The sequence below is a fragment of the Canis aureus genome, chromosome 17 (assembly GCF_053574225.1).
Source record: "Canis aureus isolate CA01 chromosome 17, VMU_Caureus_v.1.0, whole genome shotgun sequence".
Lineage (NCBI taxonomy): Eukaryota > Metazoa > Chordata > Mammalia > Carnivora > Canidae > Canis > Canis aureus.
The window spans coordinates 3736912-3761476 of record NC_135627.1 but is presented as its reverse complement, the minus strand read 5'-3'; the positions used below and the strand labels follow the sequence as shown (position 1 = coordinate 3761476).

General features: G+C 42.7%; 1 protein-coding gene across 2 annotated transcripts in view; it reads left to right on the top strand.

Annotated features, from left to right (window-relative positions):
* MYO16 (myosin XVI) overlaps nt 1–24565 on the top strand; it is a 594113-nt gene that overhangs the window by 483152 nt on the left and 86396 nt on the right. For both annotated transcript variants that reach the window (XM_077854971.1, XM_077854970.1), the window contains exon 28: nt 9439–9541. In XM_077854971.1, the coding sequence (XP_077711097.1) occupies nt 9439–9541 (103 nt within the window). The remainder of the gene's footprint in view (nt 1–9438; nt 9542–24565) is intronic.

Genomic DNA, 24565 nt, shown 5'->3' with positions numbered 1-24565 from the left:
AGAGGGAGAAGATCTGGAATATAAGGGACTACCAAAGAGTCTGGCTTTTCCATGTTTTATCTTCGTAATATTCCTCATTTATATATTATTCTGCATCATGGTCACCTTTATCCTTTCAAACCCAGTAACAAAAGGGGCAAGTGTCTGGTTTTATCTCATCTCCCCCATGACTTAGAGAAGCCAGATTAACCCCTAGCTCAGCTATAAACACTCTGAAGGTGTCACACAGCTTCGGCAAATGTTGTCCTGGGGTTGTGAGAATTCCATGTTGGTGTGCGATAACCTATCGTCGCACCTGGAATTTATAGGCACTTTGTGAGTTTCCCTCGCTCCCTCCATCTCTCCCACTCCCCTGCTCCATTTCCAACCCCGGAGACCCGCACACAGGCCGGTGACACTAACCCTGCCAGGAGACGGCCTGGCTGCACCAGGGGCAGCTCCTCCCAGCCCCTCCCGGCTCTTCTGAAGGACTGTCCTCCTTGGGGCTCTTGAACCAGGAGGCACATGGAGACGTGAAATACCACCGTGCCTTTGAATTGTGTGTCCATGCTTCTAAAGATGACAGTAGCCGCTTTGCCATAATTTGGAAAGAGATGGGACTCAGTCTTGATCAGTGGCATAGGCAGGAGGCATGGGACTGTCACGGTGTCTTTTTCCCTTAATCAAGTCATATGCAAATCCTATGAGCAATGATAAGCTTAATGTTGATCTCAATAGATGCGAAAATAAACTCAAGTCCAAATTCGAGGAGACCCAAAAGCTGTGGCAACATACAGCTAATGTCCCTTCCCATCCTTCCAGTAACTATACAGGAGGAGTCGTGGGTGTGTGGACACAGGTGAGGTGCCGGAGCATGGATCACACTGACAAGCCCCAGGCAGAGGGCACAGCAGTTGCAAAGAAACCTGGGAAGGCCAGAAGTGGTTTGATTAGCCTTGAGGCGAAGGAGCCATGTGAAGCTGGGAGCAGACCAAGCAGAGCGATGGGCAGGTGCACATGATAAGGGCTCCGGACGGGAGGCTGAGCCGTGTACCTGTACAGCTGTGGGGGGACAGAGCCGGCCCCCTACAGGTTGGAGAGTTCAGGCGACGAGCCCTGGACACACCTGCGGGGTCTTTGAACCCTAAGTCATGAGGAGAAGAGAAAGAATGTGCCCACTTTGGGAACACGATACGTGTGTGTGAATGACGATTTTTAACAACTTTATCTCTTTGCTTTCAGGTCTTTTTCTTTAAAAGAAAAAAAAAGTGCTCCTCTTTAGTTGAAAAGCACTTCTGCAAATCCTGTCTGTCTCTGCCTCATCTCTCTTTCTTCTCCACTCCCCCCTAAGGTTGAAATAGATTTTATTTCTCCCCCAAGCCCTCTATGCTCCTTTTTCTTCCTACTTCTCCCTATTTTCATGATGTATGTCAGTCCCGTTGCTAGGCAGCTGTTACACTCAACCCACCACTCAGCATTCTGAATGCTGGAAATTAGCCCCAAATAGCTAGAAAATCACCCCTCCGCACCTGCACTGTGTTTGCTGTGAGAGCATGCATATGAGGAGCAAAATGAGCAGTCCCGGCAAGTTCGTAGAGCAAGTGAAATGCGTCCCTATTTAACTACAGATAGAGAGCTACGTTTCTGGCGAACATGCGAGGTAGAGAAGCCCTGTAGTGAGTCCCCTGCGGGAAAGTAGCAAGGAAATGGTTATAGAACAAACCACATCCTTGTCCTATCAGAGCTAGAAATGAAAGAACAAAATAATCTGGAGCAAAATAGCAGTACCCCCAAAATAAGCATGAATAGGACGTAGGCTGTGTATATTTCTATAAATGCTGCCGACAAGCTCTGTTTTTCTTCCTTGACCCTGAAAAACAAAACGCTTTGCTTGGTTCTATTTCCCCTTCGGGCTGTGGACCTTTTCATTTATTTATGCAGAGAGCCAGCAGCGCCCAGTGCTTGTGCCCCACCCCCCCACCTGCTGCTGTCTTGCTGGCATCCCGGTCCGGCTCTTCTGTTCCCTGGCAGGGCTCGGCATCCCCCCGTCACCCCCGCCATCCTCCCTTTCTCAGTGTTGGTGTTGACGTGCTCTCACATGTAGACTCTGGCCACATTCAAATCTGCCTTCCTTCAGCTGCTCTGCCGTTGCTCAGCCCGGTCCTGCCGTCCAGCCTTCCCCTCTCTCCTCTGCACACCCCCCCGCTGCCCCTCCCTCCGGCCTCCACTCTAGAGCTCCAAGGACATCCCCATCCCCACATCCTGTTTCTCTTCCTGTGGATGCTCCAGTCCAATTCCTGATGGATGAGCTCCATGGTGCTTCGCCAACATTGTTTTGTTGTTCCTGACAAGTCAAGTATGTCCGTGATAAGAAAATTTCATGAGGTCTTGAAAGGTGAAAACCACATCTTTTCTGAGATATCGTTCTGGTCAGAAACATCACACGTGAGCATATGCAGTCAAATGAGAGTGTAGCTTGGCCTGTTTTGGTGACCTATGCATTTCCTGGCAGGGTATCTTGCTCGCGATAGGTACTCAATAAACATTTGCTGAAGAGAATTAAATTTTAAGGGGTCTGGAGACCAGAATTTTCACAACAGAATTGTGCTTGAGCATGAAGAGATGAAATCCATATTCAGCAAACAAACCATTCCAGAAAAATTGCATCTGAAGTTGTTGTTGTTGTTTTGTGAGCATTAACTTGTATTTTTCTAGGGAAGTGACTCTACAGTTTCATGGTAGGCTTCTCAAAGGAGTTAATGAAGAGACACTACTTTGTTTCACCTGACTCTGTGGCCACTCCATAAGCACTATCTTATCTCCAGATTCACAAGAAATAGGACCTCAGTGTTCTTAAGATTAGAAGGAACGATCACTTTGGAAAAGACAAATATGCATCTCATCACATTCCTTAGATTCTCCTGGACACTTCTCAGTTGTTTGTCCTTCTCTGTCTCTTCACCTTCATTCTGTCCCTCTTCAAATATAGAGATTCCCGAACGAACACAGCCTACGATCTACGATATGGTCCTTCTCTCTACTGTGATACCTGTTAGGAGCTCAGTCATCCTGTGCCTGGTGGTGTGTGTTGTACTCCAACCTTTGATGTAGAGAAAGAACTTAATGACTAGCATGCAAGTTAGAGAACTTTTTGGTAACTGTGCTAGAACTTGCCATGAAACCCCACGCTTCAATATTGGCCGTTTGGGCTGTGGGCTAGCTAGAAGAAGGGAAGTTGAAAGTCGGCAGACACAGTCCCGAGAGAAGCAAGACAGAGCTTTTGGTTTCAGTCTCAGGGACCCATGAGGACCCTGGACAAGGATGTCTCCTGGGTGGTCCGCCTCATCCCACCCATCAGGCAGAGGGTCGGTGACAGGTGAAATTGACCACAGCTGGGCAGCTGGCAGCCAGCGGGCAGTGACTCTGTTTCGGGGTGCTGGCCAACGCCTGGTCCGCACATCCTTCTGGGGCTCCATCGGAGTCTTCCTGTGGTCCTTCCTGATCCTTCTGTCTGTGCAGCATTAGTCCAGGAAGCAGTTCCTCCCCCCAGTGCACTCCATCTCCAGGGATGGATGTCAGCTTTGTCCTCCAGTCTCTTGGGTGGTGCTGGACTCCCTCAGCATCCACATCTGTCCATCTGGAAGCCCTTCTGTGTTGTCTGCCAACATTGCACGGGACTCCTCCAGCCCCTCCCACTTCAGTGCCTCCATCCTGGGCTGTAGGAAGGGCCTCTGGATACTCTCTCCCTGGCTCTCCACCTCACGATGCCCACTCCCAGGAGACAGCTTCAGTGAGACTCTCCCAGGGTCAGATAGTAAGACCCATCTGTACACACTGGGGCTCCCCAGGGCTCCTGGAGTCAAAGCCCGAGTGCTTAGAGTCTCCTGCCTAGTCACATCCTTACCTGTGACTCTGGGTCCCTCACCTTTCCTCTGCATGCTCTGTTCCAGCCACATTCACTGCCTGGCCCTGCTCAGGGCTTCTGGATTTGCTGCTCCCTCAGCTTGGACTCCTGTTCCCTGGAAGGCACCGCAACATCCTTCCCCACCGTCACATACTTGCTCCCAGTAAAACCTTGCCTGCCCCATTTTTTCCCACCTCTTTCCTTGTATCCGACATCCTTCCTCATGTGTGTTGCTATCCTTTCTGTCTCTATCATATTTAATGTAAGAATTTTCATTTGATTTGCCCCTGCTGCATTCCATGCACCTGTTTTGTGCTCAGTCAATAATGCTATTGGTATTGGCCAATTGACTGAATGAGCCCAAATGAATGAGCCCTGGCACTCGGATTCTGGACGTAGAATTAGATCCCAATCATGTCCTTCAACCCAGACCAGGACAAGACAAGAACGGGTTGTTGAGGGGACTTGACATTGACATAGTCAGTTGACGTGTCTCAGACACAGCCAGGTGCCAGTCTAAATACAGGGATCTTCCTCATCTCGGACTAGAGAAGCTGAGCAAGTGTAGGGAATGGAAGCTGTGAAGTCCTATGTCCGATGACACCTGTGCTCACCCCCATGTGCTGCTCCAGGCTCATTATTACCCCTCGCACCTGGGTTGGAGTTTCTGTGAGATCATGTTTTAGCTCCGTGATCGACCTGGGACGCCACCCATAGATGACACTCGCATTCCAAAAGGCAAGATGTTTTTAATGACACTAAAATAGCATACCTCATGCTGTCTGAGATGATGTGTTTGTCTTTTCAGCTGAAATGTCAGAATTATACCACTTTTAGGTGTCACAAGTACAATACGAAATGAGAAAAAAAGCACCAAGTGTAAGATCTTTGTTCTGACTTGTTAATACTGTATTCAGATACTTGAATTATGTCAATTCTGTTCTCAGTGATAATTAGCAAAGCTCCAGAATGAGACAATTGTAAGAGAATAGAAAGATAATTTGAGTGATTTCATTTCATTGTGTAGCTCTGGCTAAATTGTGGGAATGTGCTGGCTTTCCTGAGTGCTTGAATGAGTCTGGGTTTCATTCTGAGCTCTGGCTTATTGTTGGGGTCCCAGTCACCCCAAGGTCAAAGGACCTAGAATTCTTACCTGTGCACATCCCGTGTGCTGCTGAGGATGCTGAGTGTTAGCCTTTTCTGTCTCTCATGCTCTGGCCCTCCCATTTCTGCTCTCAAGCTATCTGGGGCTGGGAGCCTGTTTCTTCCTGCCTAAACTGTGTCAACGATGGCCGAGAGACTGTCTCTGCCATCGCACTGCCCTGGTTTCAAATCCCCGCTCAGCCACTATCTCTTTCAACGTCCTAACAGAGTGCCACAAACCGAGTGGCTTAAAAAAACAGAAATTTACTCTCTGGCAGTTCTTGAGATCCCTCCAACCCGTGCCTTCCTCATCACATGGCTTCCCTTGTGCATCCTTGTCTGGTCGAGGCATTCTTCTCTTCCTAGAGGGACACCACCCTATTGGACCAGGGCCCACCTTAATGCGCTCATCTTAACTGCATGACATCTGCAAAGACTCTATTTCCAAAGAAAGTCACATCCACTTATCTTTTGGAGGGGCGCAGTGCAACCCATAAAATCATCTGTGTGAACTTGGGCAAGTGCCTTGATGTCTGTAACCGTCAGCTTTTTCACTGTCAAAGGAAGATTACCATGCAGGCCTCCTGCAACTCTGAGGAGTATGAAATGCACCCCCTCCATCCCCCAGCCCGGTTTCTTGGCCTCTCATCCCTTATTCATTCTTACTGCGTGCAAAGGCAATCCAGCAGACCACAGAATGCACAAAGACGGCCCATCCCCTGGGAAGCTCACACACTTTGAGGATGACTAGTGCTTTTAATACCATACAGAATTCGTGTCTCATCCTGAAAAACGCACGCAGACAGACTTGTGAGGTGGCCGGCCACGGGCCCCGAACCAATGCTCTGCAATGTTAGAACCTGAGGCTGTCTTTACTTCCCTACCCAGTTTCTTCCCTGTTCAGACACACTGGGCAAGTACATCATCTGTCTCCTTTGAACCATTCAGATGTCATAAAACCTAATCTGTGTTTGCTCACTGGTGTGTGTATGTCATACACCAGCATTTCTGTAGATGCCCATACGTTTTAGAGGTCAGCCCCACTGCCCTCTGCACACGTTATTCCCAGTCCCGGCCCTGCACACACACATTCCTATTCTAGCCACTTTCTCTGTTCTGCTCTACTCTGGAGACACCCTTGTCTCTTCTGCAGCAACAACACACTACGACCAGTAAAAAAGATAAATACCAACTCCAGGGTTTCCTGGGTAGGAGATCTCATTCTTGCCTCTTATAAAAAACACATCACTGAATACTTCCGTGTGCCACAGATCCTTGCAGTCCATTGGGTGAAATCAAACTGATGAGCGAGATTTTTCATACCCTTGCCTCTGGCGCTTCAGTTTTCATGTGCAGGCTCTGCTACCTGCTATTTTTACATCCTCCTGTACCCTGAGTTTGATTCATGAGCAAAAATCTGTGTATGAGAAGGAAGGGTTGTGGCTGACATTGATGGAATGAGTTTGTCTGACACATGGCTACCAAGATTAGGATCACTCTCAACCCAGGACAACTCATATACCATATACTGAGTGCTCAGGGGTAATGCTAAGGATATAAAGAAGGAAATAAATGCCTGCTCCTGAAAAGTTCAAAATGTGTTTTTCTCAGCATGCATCCTACAGCCCCACAGTTCCCACAGCATTACCCCACGGTGCCATACCTCACTTCCCTGTGACACTCACAGAAACAAAGAGGGGTGGCTTGGTCTGCTGTGGCTGGCGGGGGTGGGGGGGCATGCCCATCCTCTCCCAGCTGCTCAGAGGGACCCCAGAAGATAAATACCTATGGGCAATGCACTTCCTTCCTCCCTGCTATACGAAAACAAAGAACTCTTTAGAAGTTGCCAGATTTGCTGCAACAAACTTGAGATGGAAAGCTATTTTACAGAAAGTCACAGAGCACTTAGGTGATTGACCTTTTTAGCATTAAATCCCCTGAGCAGCCCTGCAACCCCCTGCAACATAGGAATCATAAAGTCAGTGCTGCCCAATGCAGTTACTAAATCCTTGCCTGTTTCTTCTGTCTCTGTGCTGCCTCTTGCTCTTGCTCTTCCCCTTCCTCCTCCTGCTCCTCCTCTTCTTCCTTCTCCTTCTTCTAATGCAGTTTTACTTATATGTCACGTTAAATACCATGCATGCAAGAGAAATTTTATATAGATCTTTTAAGTGGCTGATAGAATTTTGAAAGACATTTTTTTAAACCCATAGAAAACCATTATACTGCCATGGATTTCAGCTAGGGAATGACAGTCAATTATTCCGAAAAACTTTCAAAAAATAAATTAATTAAATGTCCTTCTAGAAGATTTAAAATACTCAATATGTAACATAATGGGAAGAAGCTACTCTACCTCTCACTTAAATAAAACTTCTGGATATTTTGATACTCATTTATTATAGATTCTAACTATATATAGGTCCACTTTCACATGTCAATAAAGAATTGTAAGATTTCTTAAATATATATATATATATATATATATATATATATATATATTTTAAAAGATTTTATTTATTTATTCATGAGAGACACAGAGACAGAGAGAGGCAGAGAGAGAAGCAAGCTCTATGCAGGGAGCCCCATGTGGGTCTTGATCCCAGGTCTCCGGGATCACGCCCTGGGCCGAAGGTGGTGCTAAACCACTGAGCTACCCAGGCTGCCCAAAAGATATATTTTTAAGAGCATTCTAAATATTTACATTAAAGCTATGAGTTTTCTTTCTCTTCAGTTTTCTTTCATTAAATGGTTTCCATTATTCCGTGGTAATAGTGTCAAACATACATGAAAGGATTGAAATGTATATTGGGCTCATTTTAAAACTCATTTTCCACCTAACAGAAGAGGGTATTTCCTGGGTGGACAATGTGAAGTGTACAACTGATGGAGATGTGGAGGTTTGTAGGATCATGTAGGGATTGGGGAGGATTTATTTATTTATTTTAATTAATTTTTTTTTTTACTGGCAATACTATTCTTTATTTTTTTTTTTGAAGGAGAAGCATGCTTTTTTACAGCACCTGTAAACAAGTCAGTGAAGTATACTATTTTGAGTTTCCCCACATATATATTATTATTTTTTTGGAATGTTAGAATACCAAAACACCAACTGCATTACATAATAGTTACTGAAGGCAAGTCAGGCTAAAACAAGGGTAAAGTTTTATGGCTAAAAATATTCATAGCAGCAACTTTTAAAAGATGATTTTATTAAATCAAGTCATTGCACTTGGTCATTTTATTGCTACAGCAAAACAAGGCCATTACATTTTTAATGTTTTCATTTCTGATTTTAACTGATTGTCTTATTCTCTTCATACATTTCAAGTTTAAATGCAAGCATAAAATGTTTACCAACAAATCAAGAGAGCACTTGTTTGTTTGTTTGTTTTTTTCCTGTGATCACAGTAAGAAGCATAAAAAAGAGAACCCCCATTCTCTTCCTATCTTCAGGCTTAAATTTTGTAAAGAGGTAACAGCTTTATAGTAAGACCAAACCACTAAATCTCAGTGGTCACACACAAGCACACACACAAATACTCCCAATATTGAAATACAAGTAGGAAAACTAGTAATATTATGTGTTTCAAAAAATAGCAAACCTGAAAAATACATTCACTAATAATTTTGCAATGACAGATTCCATGCTGTTCATCTCTAGTCTGTCATTTATACTCACTTATAGAAAAAAAGAAAAAAAACAATGATTTATCTCCCAGTAAAGGCTATTATCATTATGTACCATTTTGTGATATGAACTTTATGAATAAAAACAAAATTTCCATATCAAGAGCAAATACCAGTAAATTGCTAGATTGAAGTAATCATTTTTTCCCTTTGAGTTTGGCTTTAAGAACTTTACTTTTTGGTCAAGGACAGAAAATAGAGCCACAAAACTTTACTTTTCCATTCTGACTGAGGAACATACAACGCAGATACTTTAAATGTATGTCGGCATTCATGACCACCTTCGTTTTATGCACTGGTGAGAAAAATGACCAAGAAAAACTTTAAGAACACCCTGAAATCTGCTGGAAACTTCCCTCACCCCATTAACAGGGTGAGGAGGGGTCACTCCAGCCAGAAAGCTAGAGAATGATTTCTAGGATACAATGTTTTTATTTCTAAGGACTTTCATTAAAAGAAAGTAAAACCTAACTTTTTTAGCAAGAAGGAAATCATTCAACAAGTCATTTAAAAATATTAAAACAGGAATTAACAATTTTGTTGAGTAGTGACCTCATCAGAAAAGCCCAGACTTTAAAGAGTTAAAATGTACACGCTCAATGCACAATCAGGTTTCGGGATTGGGGAGGATTTAAAAAGCAGGGTGACAAAGACAGCTCTGCTGAACTGAAGCATTTGCTGGACAAACTCAGTCATGGCTTTCATGTTCCTGCTGCTTTTCACAGGTACAAGCCATTGGCCGATACACTCCTGGGCGAGAAGAAGCAGCTGTCTGCCGAGGAGAAGTGTCGCCTTGTTCTCCAACAGTGCAAACTGCAAGGCTGGCAGGTTAGTGACCAGCAAGTTGCTCACATAGTGGCTCAGGGTTGAAATAAGTGAGCTGAGTCACTGGGGGAGCCACCAGGCTCCCCGGCAAGAACTTTGATGTTTGGCAAGAGGAGACAGTCAGCGTATTCCCTGGAAACGCGTGTCTCTCTGACTTACCGGTTGTGGCAGCGTGGTGGCAAACACGTGAGGGAAACCAGCAAGCTCCCTTTGGGGCGTGGATGAGGACTTCGTGAAGCCGCCTTGTTTGCCCAGCTGTCAGAGTCACCTGTCACTCAGGCTTTCCGAGGGATCCGAAAGAGAGCAGAGATCAGAGAAGGCTGCATGAACACCTTGGTTTCTTGGCTCCTAGCTGGTAGGTGGTCAGCGTGCTTCAGACCCACTTCCCCATTCCTCAAGGGCCATATCTCCCCTGTTTGTGGTTTCTCTTTGCTGCCTCTCAGCCGCCCCACACTGACAATGTCCCTGTCCCTTCAACCTCACTCTGTGGCATAATTTTCCTAACTGGAAACATTTCGTTCTCTTCTGCGACGCCCCCCTTGGTTGGCAGCGTCCAGGGGCCCACTGGAGAGATAGATCCTCCTTCCAGAAGGAAGAACTAATGTGACGCAGAATAGCATGGGGGGCCCCAGAAACAGTGGGGTTCGGTTCTGATTTTATTCAGTACCTGAAACAACATCGGAATGCCATCAGTGACTAGTGTGCAGAACAGAAGGTTTGAAACCTCAGAGAACTGAGGTCATAGTGATGTGAGAATGGGAAACAGAATAAAGCCCCAGACACCCCTGGACGTTTCTCCCTATAAAACAACAGAACGTGCTTAGGTGATGGCAAAGAGCGTGGCAGCTAATGACCTTGGCAAAATATAACCATTACCAAAAAGCTGACATAAATGTCACATTAAAGAGCAGTAGGCATCTCCAAGGGACAGTGTAAGATAACGGATGAGGCTAAAGATGAGGGCTTTCCTTCAGATGGTTCAGAAGTGCCGGACGTGCGTGGCGGCGCCCACTCCAGGCGACACAGGCAGAGACTGCTGGCTGACATTGCCACACTCATCTGCCTGCAACGAAGGACAAGGAACCTAGAATGTCAGCACTGATGACTGATGGCTTAATTGTCTGTGCCACCCAATCTCTCTTTCTATTATCTTCTTTACCTCGCCTTTGTTTTAAACTAATAATGGAGCTGAGCTTTAAATAGTCTGAGGGAGGAAGCGCACACATCTGTAGTCGTCATGGATGCACATCCTTGCCGGGAGGTTGCAGTGGGAAGAGAGCACGGGGGAGTCACTAACACACAATGGTGTCCGCTCACCACTCTGGAGCCGGGGACAGGAGATGTGGGTGGGTTCACATAGGAACTGTTCCTCAGACTCGTAGGTAGCTGAAGTCATTTTGACTGAATCTTTGCCAGAGTTTTTAAGTATTTGAGTAGTAGTGGTTCATGAATACGTAAGTCTCAGATTCTTGTGTTGTATTTTTTCCCTTTAAAGAATACTCTCCGAGGGTCACCTGGGTGGCTCAGTTGGTTAAGTGTCTGCCTCTTGGTTTTGGCTCAGGTTGTGATCTCAGGGTCCTGAGATCGATCCCCATGTCAGGCTCCACTCAGTTCAGAGTCTGCTTGAGATTCTTTCTCCTTCTCCCTCTGCCCCTCCCACTCATACTCTTGGTCTCGCTCTATCTCTCCAATTAAAAAACAAATAATACAAAACAAAAAACAAAAACAAAAAAATAAAAAACAAATAATACAGATAAGGATAATATGTTTTACTAATACTGAAAAGAAACTCAAGTTGTAGGAAAAGGTGAGGGAACTTGGAACAGTTTTTCCAAAAGCAGGGAGTAACCAGGGTGCGTGAGGAGCGTCAATCCTCTGATACCTGTGTGTAGAGCATGCGTCACACATGGTGACTACTGATAGGCAGTTGGTACACCCTGCAGTACTTGAAATTGCAGCTGGGGATGGTATTAAATTGGAACATGCATTGGGACTTTGAACAAGGTCATCAAAATAAAAAACAGAAATGGGTCCCCGTTTCATTACACTAGTCTACTTTCCTCACTCCTTAGTGCCCCACGGGAGACTAAAAATATGGGACAAAAAAACAATAAATAAATCCATCTATTCACTGCACGTTTGCTTGTGTGTTCCATATTCAATAGTTAAGAAAGACTGATTTCTTCTCCAAAATGTAATTTTTCATATACTTTATAAAGAAAAATCATTGACTTCATAGAAATAAAGCCTATCTCTATTATACTTTTACACTTTTATGCTAGAATTTTTAATTGATTAATTAATTAATTTAGAAAGAGGGAAGGGCAGAGAAGAAAATCTTTTTTTTTTTTAATTTTTTTTTTTATTTATTTATGATAGTCACAGAGAGAGAGAGAGAGAGGCAGAGACACAGGCAGAGGGAGAAGCAGGCTCCATGCACTGGGAGCCTGATGTGGGATTCGATCCCGGGTCTCCAGGATCACGCCCTGGGTCAAAGGCAGGCGCCAAACCGCTGCGCCACCCAGGGATCCCAGAAGAAAATCTTAAGGAGACTCCGTGGCCAACCCAGACCCCCCAGCTGGGCTCAATCTCACAACCCTGAGATCATGACCTGAGCCCAAATCCAGAGTCAGGTGTTCAACCTACTGAAGCCAGCCAGGTGCCCCAGCAAAAGAGCTTTTAACACATCATTTATTCCTGACCTGGAAAGTCAGACTCCTCAGTTTCAAAAGCAAAGCATTTGTTTGAAATGTGTTGGTCATTGTGGGAAGAATTGTTATTATTTTCCTCTGGGTGGTCAATCAGGGCAAATTGAATGAGGAGCTGTTGAAGCAATGTAAGGTCCTAAGGGGTGGCTGTTGTTTCTGTAGCATGATTCCCAAATTGCTAAGAGTCACACTGTATGTTTCCATTAAGCAGTCTGTGTTCATCCTTTGGCTCTGAATGGTTACCAGGAATTGATAGTCATTCTTTTCCATATTTTTAAAAGCAGCACCAGAAGACAGCAGGCATCAGAGCCATCCTTTGCTGTGTGAAACTGCATAGAGTGTTAGCTAGAAATTCTATTCTCTTAACTAAAAATATGATGATCCGCTCACTGTCGCTCTGATAGATCTTGGAGGTGTTGTGAGATTGCTTCCGCTCCCCTTTTCATTAATCAGGCTCTGTGCAGGGAAGCCTTTGAGGCGTCAGTAGGGGGTTCTAGCTCCATGTTCTCCCACTTCGGTGCATTGCAGTGACTCCATGGCATCTCCTGTTTCAGCTGCGAATAGAGACATCTTCCCCTCAGTGCCATGGGGTTTGTTTACCAATCCATGCGTGCTGTTTATTCTCTGTGTGGTTGTGGGTCTGGCGTCTCCGTGTGTGAGACTCTGGAAATTTTAATATTTTATACATGATGATTCCTCTCATCTACAGAATGTGTTACAACCATTCAGAGCTTTGGTTTTATTTGATTTAAACCTAATAACAACTGTACGCTGAAAAAGGAAAGTCTGCAGGGTGAGTGGTAATGACCTCATTTGAGATATGAGGAAATGGAGTCTTGCAGATCAGCATACTGATCAAGGTATTAGGTGCGGTTAATGTTTAGTTTCAGTGGAAAGGCCCCTTTGCTGAGACCGCATCTATGTCTTGCTATGCTGTGTTCTTTCCACCGCATTTAACTCGATCTATATCTTTTAATGTAACCATCCGAAGCCCTTTTATTCAGATTACAGAACTTGAAAGGCATAGATTATGTATCATAGTGTGAGCTTTGATCAAAGGCATTTATAGATTCCTTTATTATTCTGAGCAGATTGCTTCTTGAAGTTAGTATCTTTTTATGTTGATAATTCACCTGGTAGACAAGGAGAGTCACGCTGACTCCATCCCGTTGCAGGCCGATTCTGATCCCAATCTTTCTTACCCAAACCATCAGCCAGTGACCCTTACGTGGCTCAGTGCTTTTGGACTCTCCTTCCTTACTGCATCTTGGAACAAAAAGGAGGAGAAGGAGAAAGCGGAGAGAAAGAATAGAAAGATAAGATGGACACCAAGACCTGGAATCAAACGAGGATTCTCAGGAAGGGTTTGATCTCAGTTTTAGACCAAGCTGCTACTCTGGTCGTCCCCAGGCAGCCCCAGGAATGGGAGACAATGACGCTCCTGGAAATGGAGTCAGGGTCCCACTCGCTTCCAGCTCACAACTTGAGTGAAGTTGGTCTGAGAATGGTTGTAGTGAGCCGTTTGAGTAAATCCCCAGTTTGCAGTGTGTCAGGCTTCACTCCCTGCCATATTCTAACTTTCCAGCATTCTGCACCTCTCCGACATTTGTTCTCTCCTCTCTGCTTTCTTCTTACCCCTCACATTGTCCATCTTCTGTAAGATTACGGGCAGTCTCTCCATCACCGGGGATTTGTGTGTGTCGAGTTTGCTCTGTGTCCCCAGCACAGGGGGCAGAGGAGGAGGCATGGGATACAGTAGCAGATGAGTCTTGGTCTCTAAGAAGCTGCCAAACCATACTCTATATTTTATGTGGATACGTGGACCTTTAAGAATGCACATTAGGATCTGGAATAATTCACAACCCAAACCTGAGAGTTGTAATATCTAGGGAGTTGTTTTGAGATGATAGTCAAGTAGAAGTTTAGCCCGTATCTATGATTAGAAGGTAAATGGGTTAATAAATTACCTATGGAATTAAGAATTGTTTTTAAAATTTGTTACCGCCCCATAAATACAATTTAAAGAGAATATTGTATAGGGCCAAATTAATTCTTTTAAACATTTATGAAAAACCTGTTAATCACACTGCTTGGGTTTTGCTCTAAAGCATTTTCGCCTTCAGATAATAAGTAACCTGTTGTGTATTTTACACCAGGAGCCTTCACTTCTAGAAGGAGCCTTCAGCCTTCTGTCCCATGATTCCAAATGGTCACCACAAGTTTTAGTGAACTTGCTCATGATGCTGTTCTCTTAACATTCTCAACATCGCAGATTTCACATCAGATGCTTTTATTTTGAACAAAAGTGAAAAATGATCAGGAGGTAGTGGTGGCTGCCAAGGAGCCCTACTTGCCGGTGGTTTCTTGTTCATGTTTACAAGTAAATGATAGGTCTTTAAAAATATGGTGGCCTAGTCGGAGCCTCATCCTTATTTCATGTGGAATTTAAGCTAGTTGTTGCAGGAGGGATGGAAGGTTCTGGAGGTAATCTGAGTAGACTGACTCAATATGATTGACTTGCAGAACTTTGGTGAGAGCCCCTTGTGATTTCTTCCAGGATCTCAGTTTTCTGTATCTCACTGGATATAGTTTTCTTTATGAAACAGATTCTTCAGATTACTTCATATGTGGAAAAGATACAAAGAGTTTGAATTAAGTCACAGTCTGAAAACAAGTTGCATGGAGCCGCTTGTTATTCACCTTCTGTTGTTGGTTTTTAAAAGTTGTTCAGGTATTTGCTCCATCTAAACAGACATTTTCAGTTCAGTCCTCCTTTAAGGGTGTTTTGAAAATAATCCCTCCAAATCCAGGCACATTTAATCAACCACTTTCTGCCCTGATTTCCCCATGCCACAGAAAAGTGACTGGCAGGCATTTAGGCCCATGTGGAACATGCTTGTTTTGCTATGTTATGTCATTTATGTAAAGTGAAAACTTTTGAAACTACTAATTCTAAGTGGAAAAATAAATGGTATAATCTGATTTTCACACATTTTATATGAATCAACTGGTTATAGGATGATTTTTTTCTGTGTAGTTATTTGAATGCTATATTCATTTGAAAGCCATCTGGTGGGATGACGAAGGGAGAAACAAATCTGTCAGAGTCAGCCCCTGCGCTGCCAGGGGCGCTGCTTCCCAACACAGGCACTCGGAGCACAGGGAAAGTCAGTGCAGGGAACGGTGGCCCTCGCTTGGGGAAGCTTTCACTGGTGAAATGTCACTGTCCTTTCAAACAGATTGTGACAGCTTTGGGGCGGAGGAGGCTTTGTGGAAAGGCAGAGGAGAGAGTCCTGTGAGGTGAGGCTCCTTTGAAGCAGGGAAGATTACTGGAAGCTGGAAGAAGAAATGGAGAGCCTGTGACATGGTCTCAGGGTGAGAAGGCAGATCCAGCAAGACTTCCGGTGACTTTCCTCAAGATTATACAAGCAGAAAGTGAGAGACAGAGCTAGAACTTCAGCTTTGTCCCAACAACCCATGTGACATGATAGCTACTCACTCACATGTGAGCACATGCTTGTGTGTGTGTGTGTGACACAGAGCAGGATCGCGATCATGTCAGACCTAATAACAAGGGGCTCTCACAAAAGACAAACCCTGAATCTGAATGAAATACACTTTTCCTATTTTGTTCACTAACAAAAAAATTACAAGACTTATTTTCTTTACCACCAACTTCTAGTGTGAGTATCAGGGGATGGCCTAGATTTCATGGTGTGTCTCCATAAAATATATGATCTTTGAAGGAGCCACTCTTACAGTGCTGAGAATCATGAGATTAACATTTTACCATAACATTAAATAAAATCCGTTGGATGAAGGATTTATTATTTCATTAATCTAAAATAGTACAGTAGAGAAAAGATAATAAAAGTAAGAGCAAGAAACTGTTAAAGTTTTAAGCACCTTCCACTCTTTTTACATCTTCTAAGACAAGACAATGGTATTAGAGCCCTTGGCTCTTATTAGCACAATAAATTAATGGTTTATAACCTTTGTTTTATTACTCAAGGAGCACTTCATAAATCAGCTGTAAGTACAAGCTAGAAAATAGCCTATAAAATTATTCTTTCTCTCACATTCCTTCCCTTTCTCTAGAATTATTAATGTTGAAAGTAATAAACGTTAGTGATCTTAGCATATCTCTTGCTACTGTGTGCATTATAAACTGAGAATTACTATATAGATGCGTGTATAAGGGCTTTCCTTTTTTCTCTTACATTAGACAGACATGTGCATATATATGAGCACATTTTTGTATGAAAGTATTTATTCTTGATAAGAAATTTGAAAAATAGAGAAAATTAAAGAAGAAAATATAAATCACCCATAAATGAACTACCCAGAGATAGGTACTCCAAATGTTGGGTGTGTATCCACTGACCAAGCTTTTAAAAATGATGTTTACAATGTCTGATTCCTGGTCTGTGTGTCTCTCTCCTCTTTCACTCTGAACTTCATTGAGTAAAAACAGTATGTTTTCATATACATATATATATATATATATATATATATATATATATATATGTGTGTGTATGTGTGTGTGTGTCTCATCATTACATTCCCTTACATCCCTGTAGAGTCTGGCACATAATAGATACTGAACCAGTATTTGTTGAATGAATGAATGAACCTACTTATTACCAGATTTTCTCCTTGGAAGTGAAGGTATCCACCATCAAGCCTTACGGACATTTATGATACCTTCTCCTTTAAAGTAATTTCACATCGTTCCTCTCAGCTTCCTTGCACAAAAGGCTTAGTATAATATCTGTCACATAATAGTAAGTGAAATCTAGCTGTGCCTGGTCCTAATCCAGCTCTTATCTCTTAGAATGCTACTTCATTTCCCCCTGCTCCAGGCTTATGTTTGATTAAGGCAACAAGCATTTATTGAGCACCATTGATGTTCCTGAAGTCACACAGGAGCGATATGGTACAATGAGAAGGCATAATGCTATGTCCCTCGTACATGGCATATAGGCTCACAGGGTTGGGACCGGGAGGGAGATCAACAATAATAAAGAAGCACAGAGTGGTTGGGATCCACTTCAGGAGGGAGCCCACAAGGACCCTGGTTTAGAGAGGGCAGGTGTCAGGAAGGACATCTCTCCAATGAACACGTGTGGGCTGAGATCTGAAGATTGAAGAGCAGGAGGTGCGGTCTGGGGCAGGAGCAGAGTGTGCCAGCCCTGAGATGAAGTCAGCTGAGGGCTGGTGGTGGCCGGAGCGCTGGGAGAGAATGGTCCATAGGGCAATGTTTCTCAACGTGGTGTTTTCTTTATTGCCATACTAGGGAGGAAAATTAGCGAGAGAATTACTCCTGAATTCATTCCTGGGAAGGGTGAAACAGTCTTTGCTATGGCACTGGCTTGCGGCGCTCCAAAGCTCAGTTCTCCTGGACAGTAGCTAACAACAGCTCAACAGCTCCTAAAAAGTGGTGGAGCTGTCCATGTGTCATCCAGTGTTCCATCTTGTATACATCCATCTCATTGTCCCCAGTTCCAGGTTTATTTAGTCCTAAAGCAAGCCTTTATTAAGTACCTATTGTATACTACAAACTTGTAATAGCAAAGGAGTTTTTTGCGGATCAGGAACCAGTTTCACTCCTTGGGGACATCAAGTCACCACCTTTAGTACTGGGCTTAGTGGTAAGCAGGGGTCAAGTCTGTGGGATCTTGGTTGCATCAGAACACCATGTTATGCTTTAAGTTCATTTTGAAGCCATCGATAAGCTTCAGAGAGGATGGTGACATGACCTGATTTATGCTTTAAACGTGAAAAAATGCACTGCTGGACAGCAAGAACAGAGCTGGGAGGCCGGTTAACAGGTGAATGTAGATGGAACAAAGGACAGCCAAGGCAGTAAAGGGACAGAATACAACTCACAGTGACCTTCTATAGATAGGCCTATTCCATCACTTGAAGAGCTAAGCCTCTTTTCAAACCGACATTATTAACAAGGGCAAATTTGCTGCACAAAATATGTATGGATCTCCAAATGATGGAAGCACCTGGCCCTCTAGGAGTTCAAAGCAGAAGATGGTTCACAAAAATAAATATAGATGAATCTTAGGGAAAATGTGAACACACCACAGAACAAATATTTGGGAAATTACAATAGCTCTGTAAGTATTTTTTTAATACCTAAAAATGCTCTTCAGGATGAACAATATAAGAGCCGGTGCCCAAGATGAAGCGCCAGTAGTATTCCTTGTTTTAGAAGTAGAGCGAACCTCAGAAGGCACAGATGGCAATGACTTGGCAGATGATGGTGCTGGAGAGCCCTCTGTGTTTCTCTGTGTGCAGGCCGCGGGCAGGATGACGGGCTGTGATCGTGTGGCCACTGCTGTTAATCATTTATAGCATACACATTCCATGAGACAGGTAAATCTTTTTTTTTTTTTTTTTTTTTTGAGACAGGTAATTCTTATTCATATTCTCAAGGCCATTTTGTTGAAAACAGTGACCAGACGGTGTCCCTTCGATGACTACATCAACTTCTCCAAGGCACTGTCTCCTCTCCAATTCTGAAGCTGATCAGCATTGTTTGGGTTTGGCTTTGGTTCACTTTGCCCACTGTGTGACTGAGCTGAAGAGGTTTACTTTCCCAAGTGCTCTTGACCACAGCAATGTGATTTCTGTAATGACGTACTATGTAGGCTCAAACAGGGAGTTATTCACACTAGTCAGCTCAAAGTAGGAGTTTTTGTTCATCTCTGCTTGCTGTACAGGTCATACTGTTCTAGGTGAGAGTAATTAATTTTCTTAACCTGTAATTATATGTAATTTGAGCCGAACCACCTTCCTCAAATACCGGAAGATGTGGTACTCCATTCGATGTGTGTGGCTGTAATTATCTTCTCTGTGTTGAACTGAAACTTCAAGAATAGTCTATTTATAACAAAGAGAACTTGTATTTTAGCATAAATGTATCCTCTGAGGATGTTTAAAAATATATCTAGAGCCAGGCTGAACATTAGAATATTTCCAGTTGGTAGTTTCTCAAAGCTACCATGAAAATGTACAGTATTGAAATATCAATAATCAAACATACACACATAGAATAATGCCCATCCTTAGAAATGTAATGAATCAAAGAAGCAAATAGGGGAAATATGAGAATTCAGCCTGAAGAAGATGAATTTTGGTTAAAGGGTTGTCTAACTGAGCTTCTTGGAAGGATAGACCATGTTCTATTCTTCCTTGTGGTTCTAGAGCCTAGCAAGATGCCTGGTATCAGGAAAGCCCCTGGTCATTGTTGGGATGGATGGATAGATAGATAGATAGATAGATGAGTGGATGAATAGAGGGATGGGTGGGCAGGTGGGTGATTGGATACAGGGAAGGATGGATGTGTGCATGGACGGATAGAGGGATGGATAGACGAGTGGATGAGTGGATGAAACGCTGGATGAATGATTAAAGAGATGGAGAGGACAGACACTTGGTAGGATAGATGGGTGAATAAATATGAGAAAAGAAAATCAGGAAAGCTATAATGATACAATGTGCCCATAGTATGTGAAAATGACACACAATAAGGCATAAGTGTAGGGCTTTTCTTGGGTGCATGTGGAAGTGTTGGGGTTTGGAGCTGTTTCTGTCTGGAAGAGATTACCTTGTAGGTACAGAAAGTGCTTTGCATGGTGAAAGTAGAAAGAAGAGTGCTTTAAAGGAACACAATGATATCCTCAGATCAGCAGGAAGGAAAACAAGGCTGATGGGAGACTGATGCAGACATCAAAACACGTAAAAGAAAGACTGGTGCTCAGAATGTTGTCAAGAAAGCTGTTTTAAAACTGGGAAAAGACCTTCTTTGGTAGGGAATTTTTGGGAGTGCTAGTATGATGGTGAATAATGACCACTTTTGATGCAACTATAACATGATATATCTTGTCTTTTAAATGAGAAGTGCTTATAAGAATAATGCTACTGTTTTTAAAGTAAGGAATATTAAAATTTTCAAGGATTAATTCTTTGTCAGTAATAATGAAAAGAAAGCATTTTTGCAGCAAAAAATAAGCATTCACCATAAACTATTATTAAATGTATGGTAATTATTAATAAAGATATGTCAATAATTATAGACATAGTATCTAACATAACACTTAGAGCAGTAGTGACATTATTATTATTTTTTTCAGTAGTGACATTATTCAATACAAACTCCATGCATGAGAATGCTGCAGGCCCTTGATGGTATCTTAAGTCTCTAAGAGAGAGTTTTCTGCTCTCACAGAGTGTGTGGGAAGCTAAAGTAACAGTAAATAACACTCATTTTAAAAGAGTAAGAAGTGTGAGCTCTTCAGAGATTAACAAAAAAGATATTATGGAGGGATCCCTGGGTGGCTCAGCGGTTTAGAGCGGTTTAGAGCCTGCCTTCGGCCCAGGGCGTGATCCTGGAGTCCCGGAGTCAAGTCCCACATCGGGCTCCCTGCACAGAGCCTGCTTCTCTCTCTGCTTGTGTCTCTGCCTCTCTCTCTCTCTGTGCCTCTTGTGAATAAATAAATAAAATCTCTTTTTTTTAAAAAAAGAAAAAAAAGGATATTATGGAGGGCTTTGAATGCTGAACCCAAAGGTTTACATTTTAGCTTCTAGGCAATATGGAATCATTGAATATTTCTGGATTATTAGTAATTTGGAGGCAATGTGCAAGATGAGTCAAAAGCAGGTAAAGAATTAGAGGGCCAGATAAATTCTAGATTTCAGTTTGCGATAATCTTATAGGAGAAATTTGTTGGCACCAGAAATATGCAAGGTTAACATTTTTGTTTCTCACTCTTTTCATTGGATGCATTTTTACAAAATGAATGAGTTCAAATAGTTTAAGCAATTTTTTAAAAATGTATTTAAAATGAACTGCCTTTTAAGATCTGAGTTCTTGTTATCGCTAGTGTCCATTATAATCACCCTTGAAATTCTGCTGTCTTCCTTTTAGCATTCCATTTACTTTTATATCCTTCACCTTAACAGATGTAACTTTCGATCTTTATTTTCCAACATCAGCCTAGCCCACATGATCTCACAGTCAAGTTAACTATTTGGACAGGTACACAAATAATGACAAAAACAGGAACTCAGTGGTATTACAGAGGTACAGACTAGGTGCATTAGGGATGTGGATGTGCTATTATAATGAAATCATTATTTTAAGGTACACGCTAAACTCAGAGTTCACCAAGCTGTCTATGTTGTAAAGGGTAAATAGGAGCTTATCCAGTAGAGGATTGAAAGAAAGGCATATAGTGTATGTTAGCCAGAAGAGAAAACTAAGCTCCCATTTTGGAATAGTGAGCAATAGATATGGCTTGAGAATAGATAAACCTCAATGCATTGAATAAAGCCATACTATAAAAAGACAAACAAACATTTCAGAAGAGTTTGAATATTTTCCTGAAAATCGTGACCTGCTATTAGATCACTTCAGGCATGAAAGTAACATGAGCTCGATGTTTAGAAAGACCGCTCTGAACATAGTTTTGCCCCAGTCTCCCAGTCTGTGAATGGGGGACATTCCTAAAAGGGCGAGGCCAGTATTAGGCTCCTCCTGCTGGAATCCCAGGATTGCCATGGAAACCGTGAGTGTCAGTACCCCTCACAGGAGGGCCACCTTTACCAGCAAGCTTGCTCCACCTTCTGTTTGTCTGCACCTCTGTGATTGGAGGCAGCCTTCAGTGATGATGGGGAGAAAAGGGAGAACATATTCATAGGTCCCTTTGATCTCTCTCCAGTGTGTCATCCAGGCCACCTACATGCCATCCAGCAGCTGTCTATGATCCCCCAGCCTCCACCTCTAAAAAATCCCTGAGAACTGTAGCAGTAATTGAAGCTTTCGAAGTCATCAATGACAATTTTGTTTAATCTCTTAAAATCTGCCACTTCAAAAAAAAAAAAAAAAAAAACCTAATGGTTTTCTAATAAAAATAGCGATGACTATAATTCACAGATGGTTTACTTTTACAGGAGTGAAAATGACATTAACATTTTAATCTCAGATCAGAACACTCTGCATCTAGGGAGTACACAAGGAGAGGCTCAGTAGGAGAATGTTTTAACCTCTCCTTCTCTTTGATTATGAGAAACATCTTCTTCTAAGAGAATGCAACCAAAATAAAAACTGTAGGTGATCGGAACATTTGGTTGCATTTGAATGAATCCTAATGCATCAGATTTGGTATAGCACACTAAGGCACAGATTACAGAGTAACTTTACAGGAATTCATTCCCATAGAAAAAATTAAAGTGGCCAAGATTTTTCTCCTGATCAACATCATTAGTAGACAATGGAAATACAGAATCTGGGTTTTTTTGGCTAAAAAAGATTCCTAGATTTATGTCCCAGTAATACTTAGCCCGAGTGATAGCAGAGGACTTAAGACTACAATGTGTTACTCAAAACAGTTTCTGACAAAGAAATCCAAAATACTACTAAATGATGAATTTCATTCTTTAAGGGAAGAAGAAGCATTTATTATAAACATGACATCTCTAAAAGACCAGCAAAGTCAAACAAATCTTAAAATTTCCAGTGAGTCTCTCCAAATATTGCCAAACCACAAATAAATTATGTGGTAAAAACATAAGTAGAAAGAAAGAAAGAAAGAAAGAAAGAAAGAAAGAAAGAAAGAAAGAAAGAAAGAAAGAAAGAAAGTGTCTGCCCATTGGATAAGTATGAAGTATACTCAAATAGCTGAATAGAATTTTTTAACCCATCTGAATGTGATGGTAGAACAAAACCCCCGCCACGCAAGCAAAGTCTCTGGCTACCTTAGGGGGACACTTGTAATGTAAATTCAGGCTTCTGTCCCTTCCCCCTCCCAATGAACCAAAAGCCCAGAAGCCTCCTTCATTTGCAAAGTCTTTGGATTTACCTCTGGAGAATTTTCAAGGGCACAACTATACCAAACCTCGCCAGGAGCTTTGGAAGCTGCCCTATCCTCTGGCTCCCAGAGGAGCGTCTGCCTGTCTAGCGCCACACCTTCTCACATGCCCTGTGCCTCACATTCCTGCCCAACTCCTCCCTTGCCAGGGATCCCAATCCATGGATCTCAGGAAGGAGTCCTTTTTTTTCCTGCCTGCAAGACATTCAGGTCTGCCTTGTGAAGCACTCAGACCACTCACTCCTTAACTACCCACCTTCCACCTTCAGGTCCTGTGATGTCTCTAATACACTGTGAGAAAAACCTACTGCTTCCATATTTACCCCTCTTCTAATTTAGCTCCCATATGTGAACTGAAAACTGGACATTCCTGAAAATACTGTTATGAGGTTTCACTTTTTCTCACTTCCTGTGTCTCAGTGGAGGAGCAAGGCCAGCTGACTCATTGCTCCCCAGCCTTCTGTGTTACATCTATACCATATGTAGAACACTTTCACCCCACTTTTCTTTTATCGCCCCCGTCATTTGTTCTATCACCTACTGGCTTCCATGACTTATCTTCAGTTTGCTGAATGACTTAGGGTCTGGCTTATGTTTTCATTGTCCATCATATCTTATTTTCATCCTTGAAGACATTATCATCCACCGCTATGACTCATCTTATACCAGGATTTCACAATTCCTTATGCTCTGTTTCTAATCTGAATCCACCCTCCCCACATCCCTACCACTTGTGAAGTTCAAGAATATATCTTCATATTCTTAAGGAGATGTAAATATATGTGCATAATGGCAAATATACAATGCAATATAATAAGAGAAATAAAGAATCATTCATAGGGTGTTCTGGGAACACAAATGAAAGTCATCAAAGCCCTACTAGGTGTAGATAAATGAGTACCAGAAATCTAGTAATGGAGGTAGGGTTTGATTTCAGTCATGAAGGATAAATAAGAGTTGGCCAACAGACAAGCAACAGTGGGTTTTCCAAATCTGAAATGTCAATGACATTATATTGTCCCACTTCACCAAGTGCCTCCCAGAGCCAAGCCCAACAACCCATTCTTCCAGACGGTTTTAAGAAGGAACTTTATAAATTTCATATAAAACTTCAAAAAGTATTTTTATGAAGTTTAGCCAAGATCCTCTTTAAATCTTTCAGTGCATCTACATTGTTCATAGAAAAATGTCTAGGTTTTCCTGGAATACTTTTCAAAACGTGGCCACCAATTATGTGTGTCGCTTCTTCCCTCATCACTGTTCATGCAGCTATGCCTGAGGATAGATTCCCTGCCCCTTGGTGTTCACAGGCTGGTTTTTCTATCCCATATTCATCTTCTCCCTCTATCCCTAGACACCGTGGAGAATTCCTACCCATCCTTCAAGACTACATGGCTTAGATAACTTGCTTCTCAGTGAATCCTGCCTGACCCGTC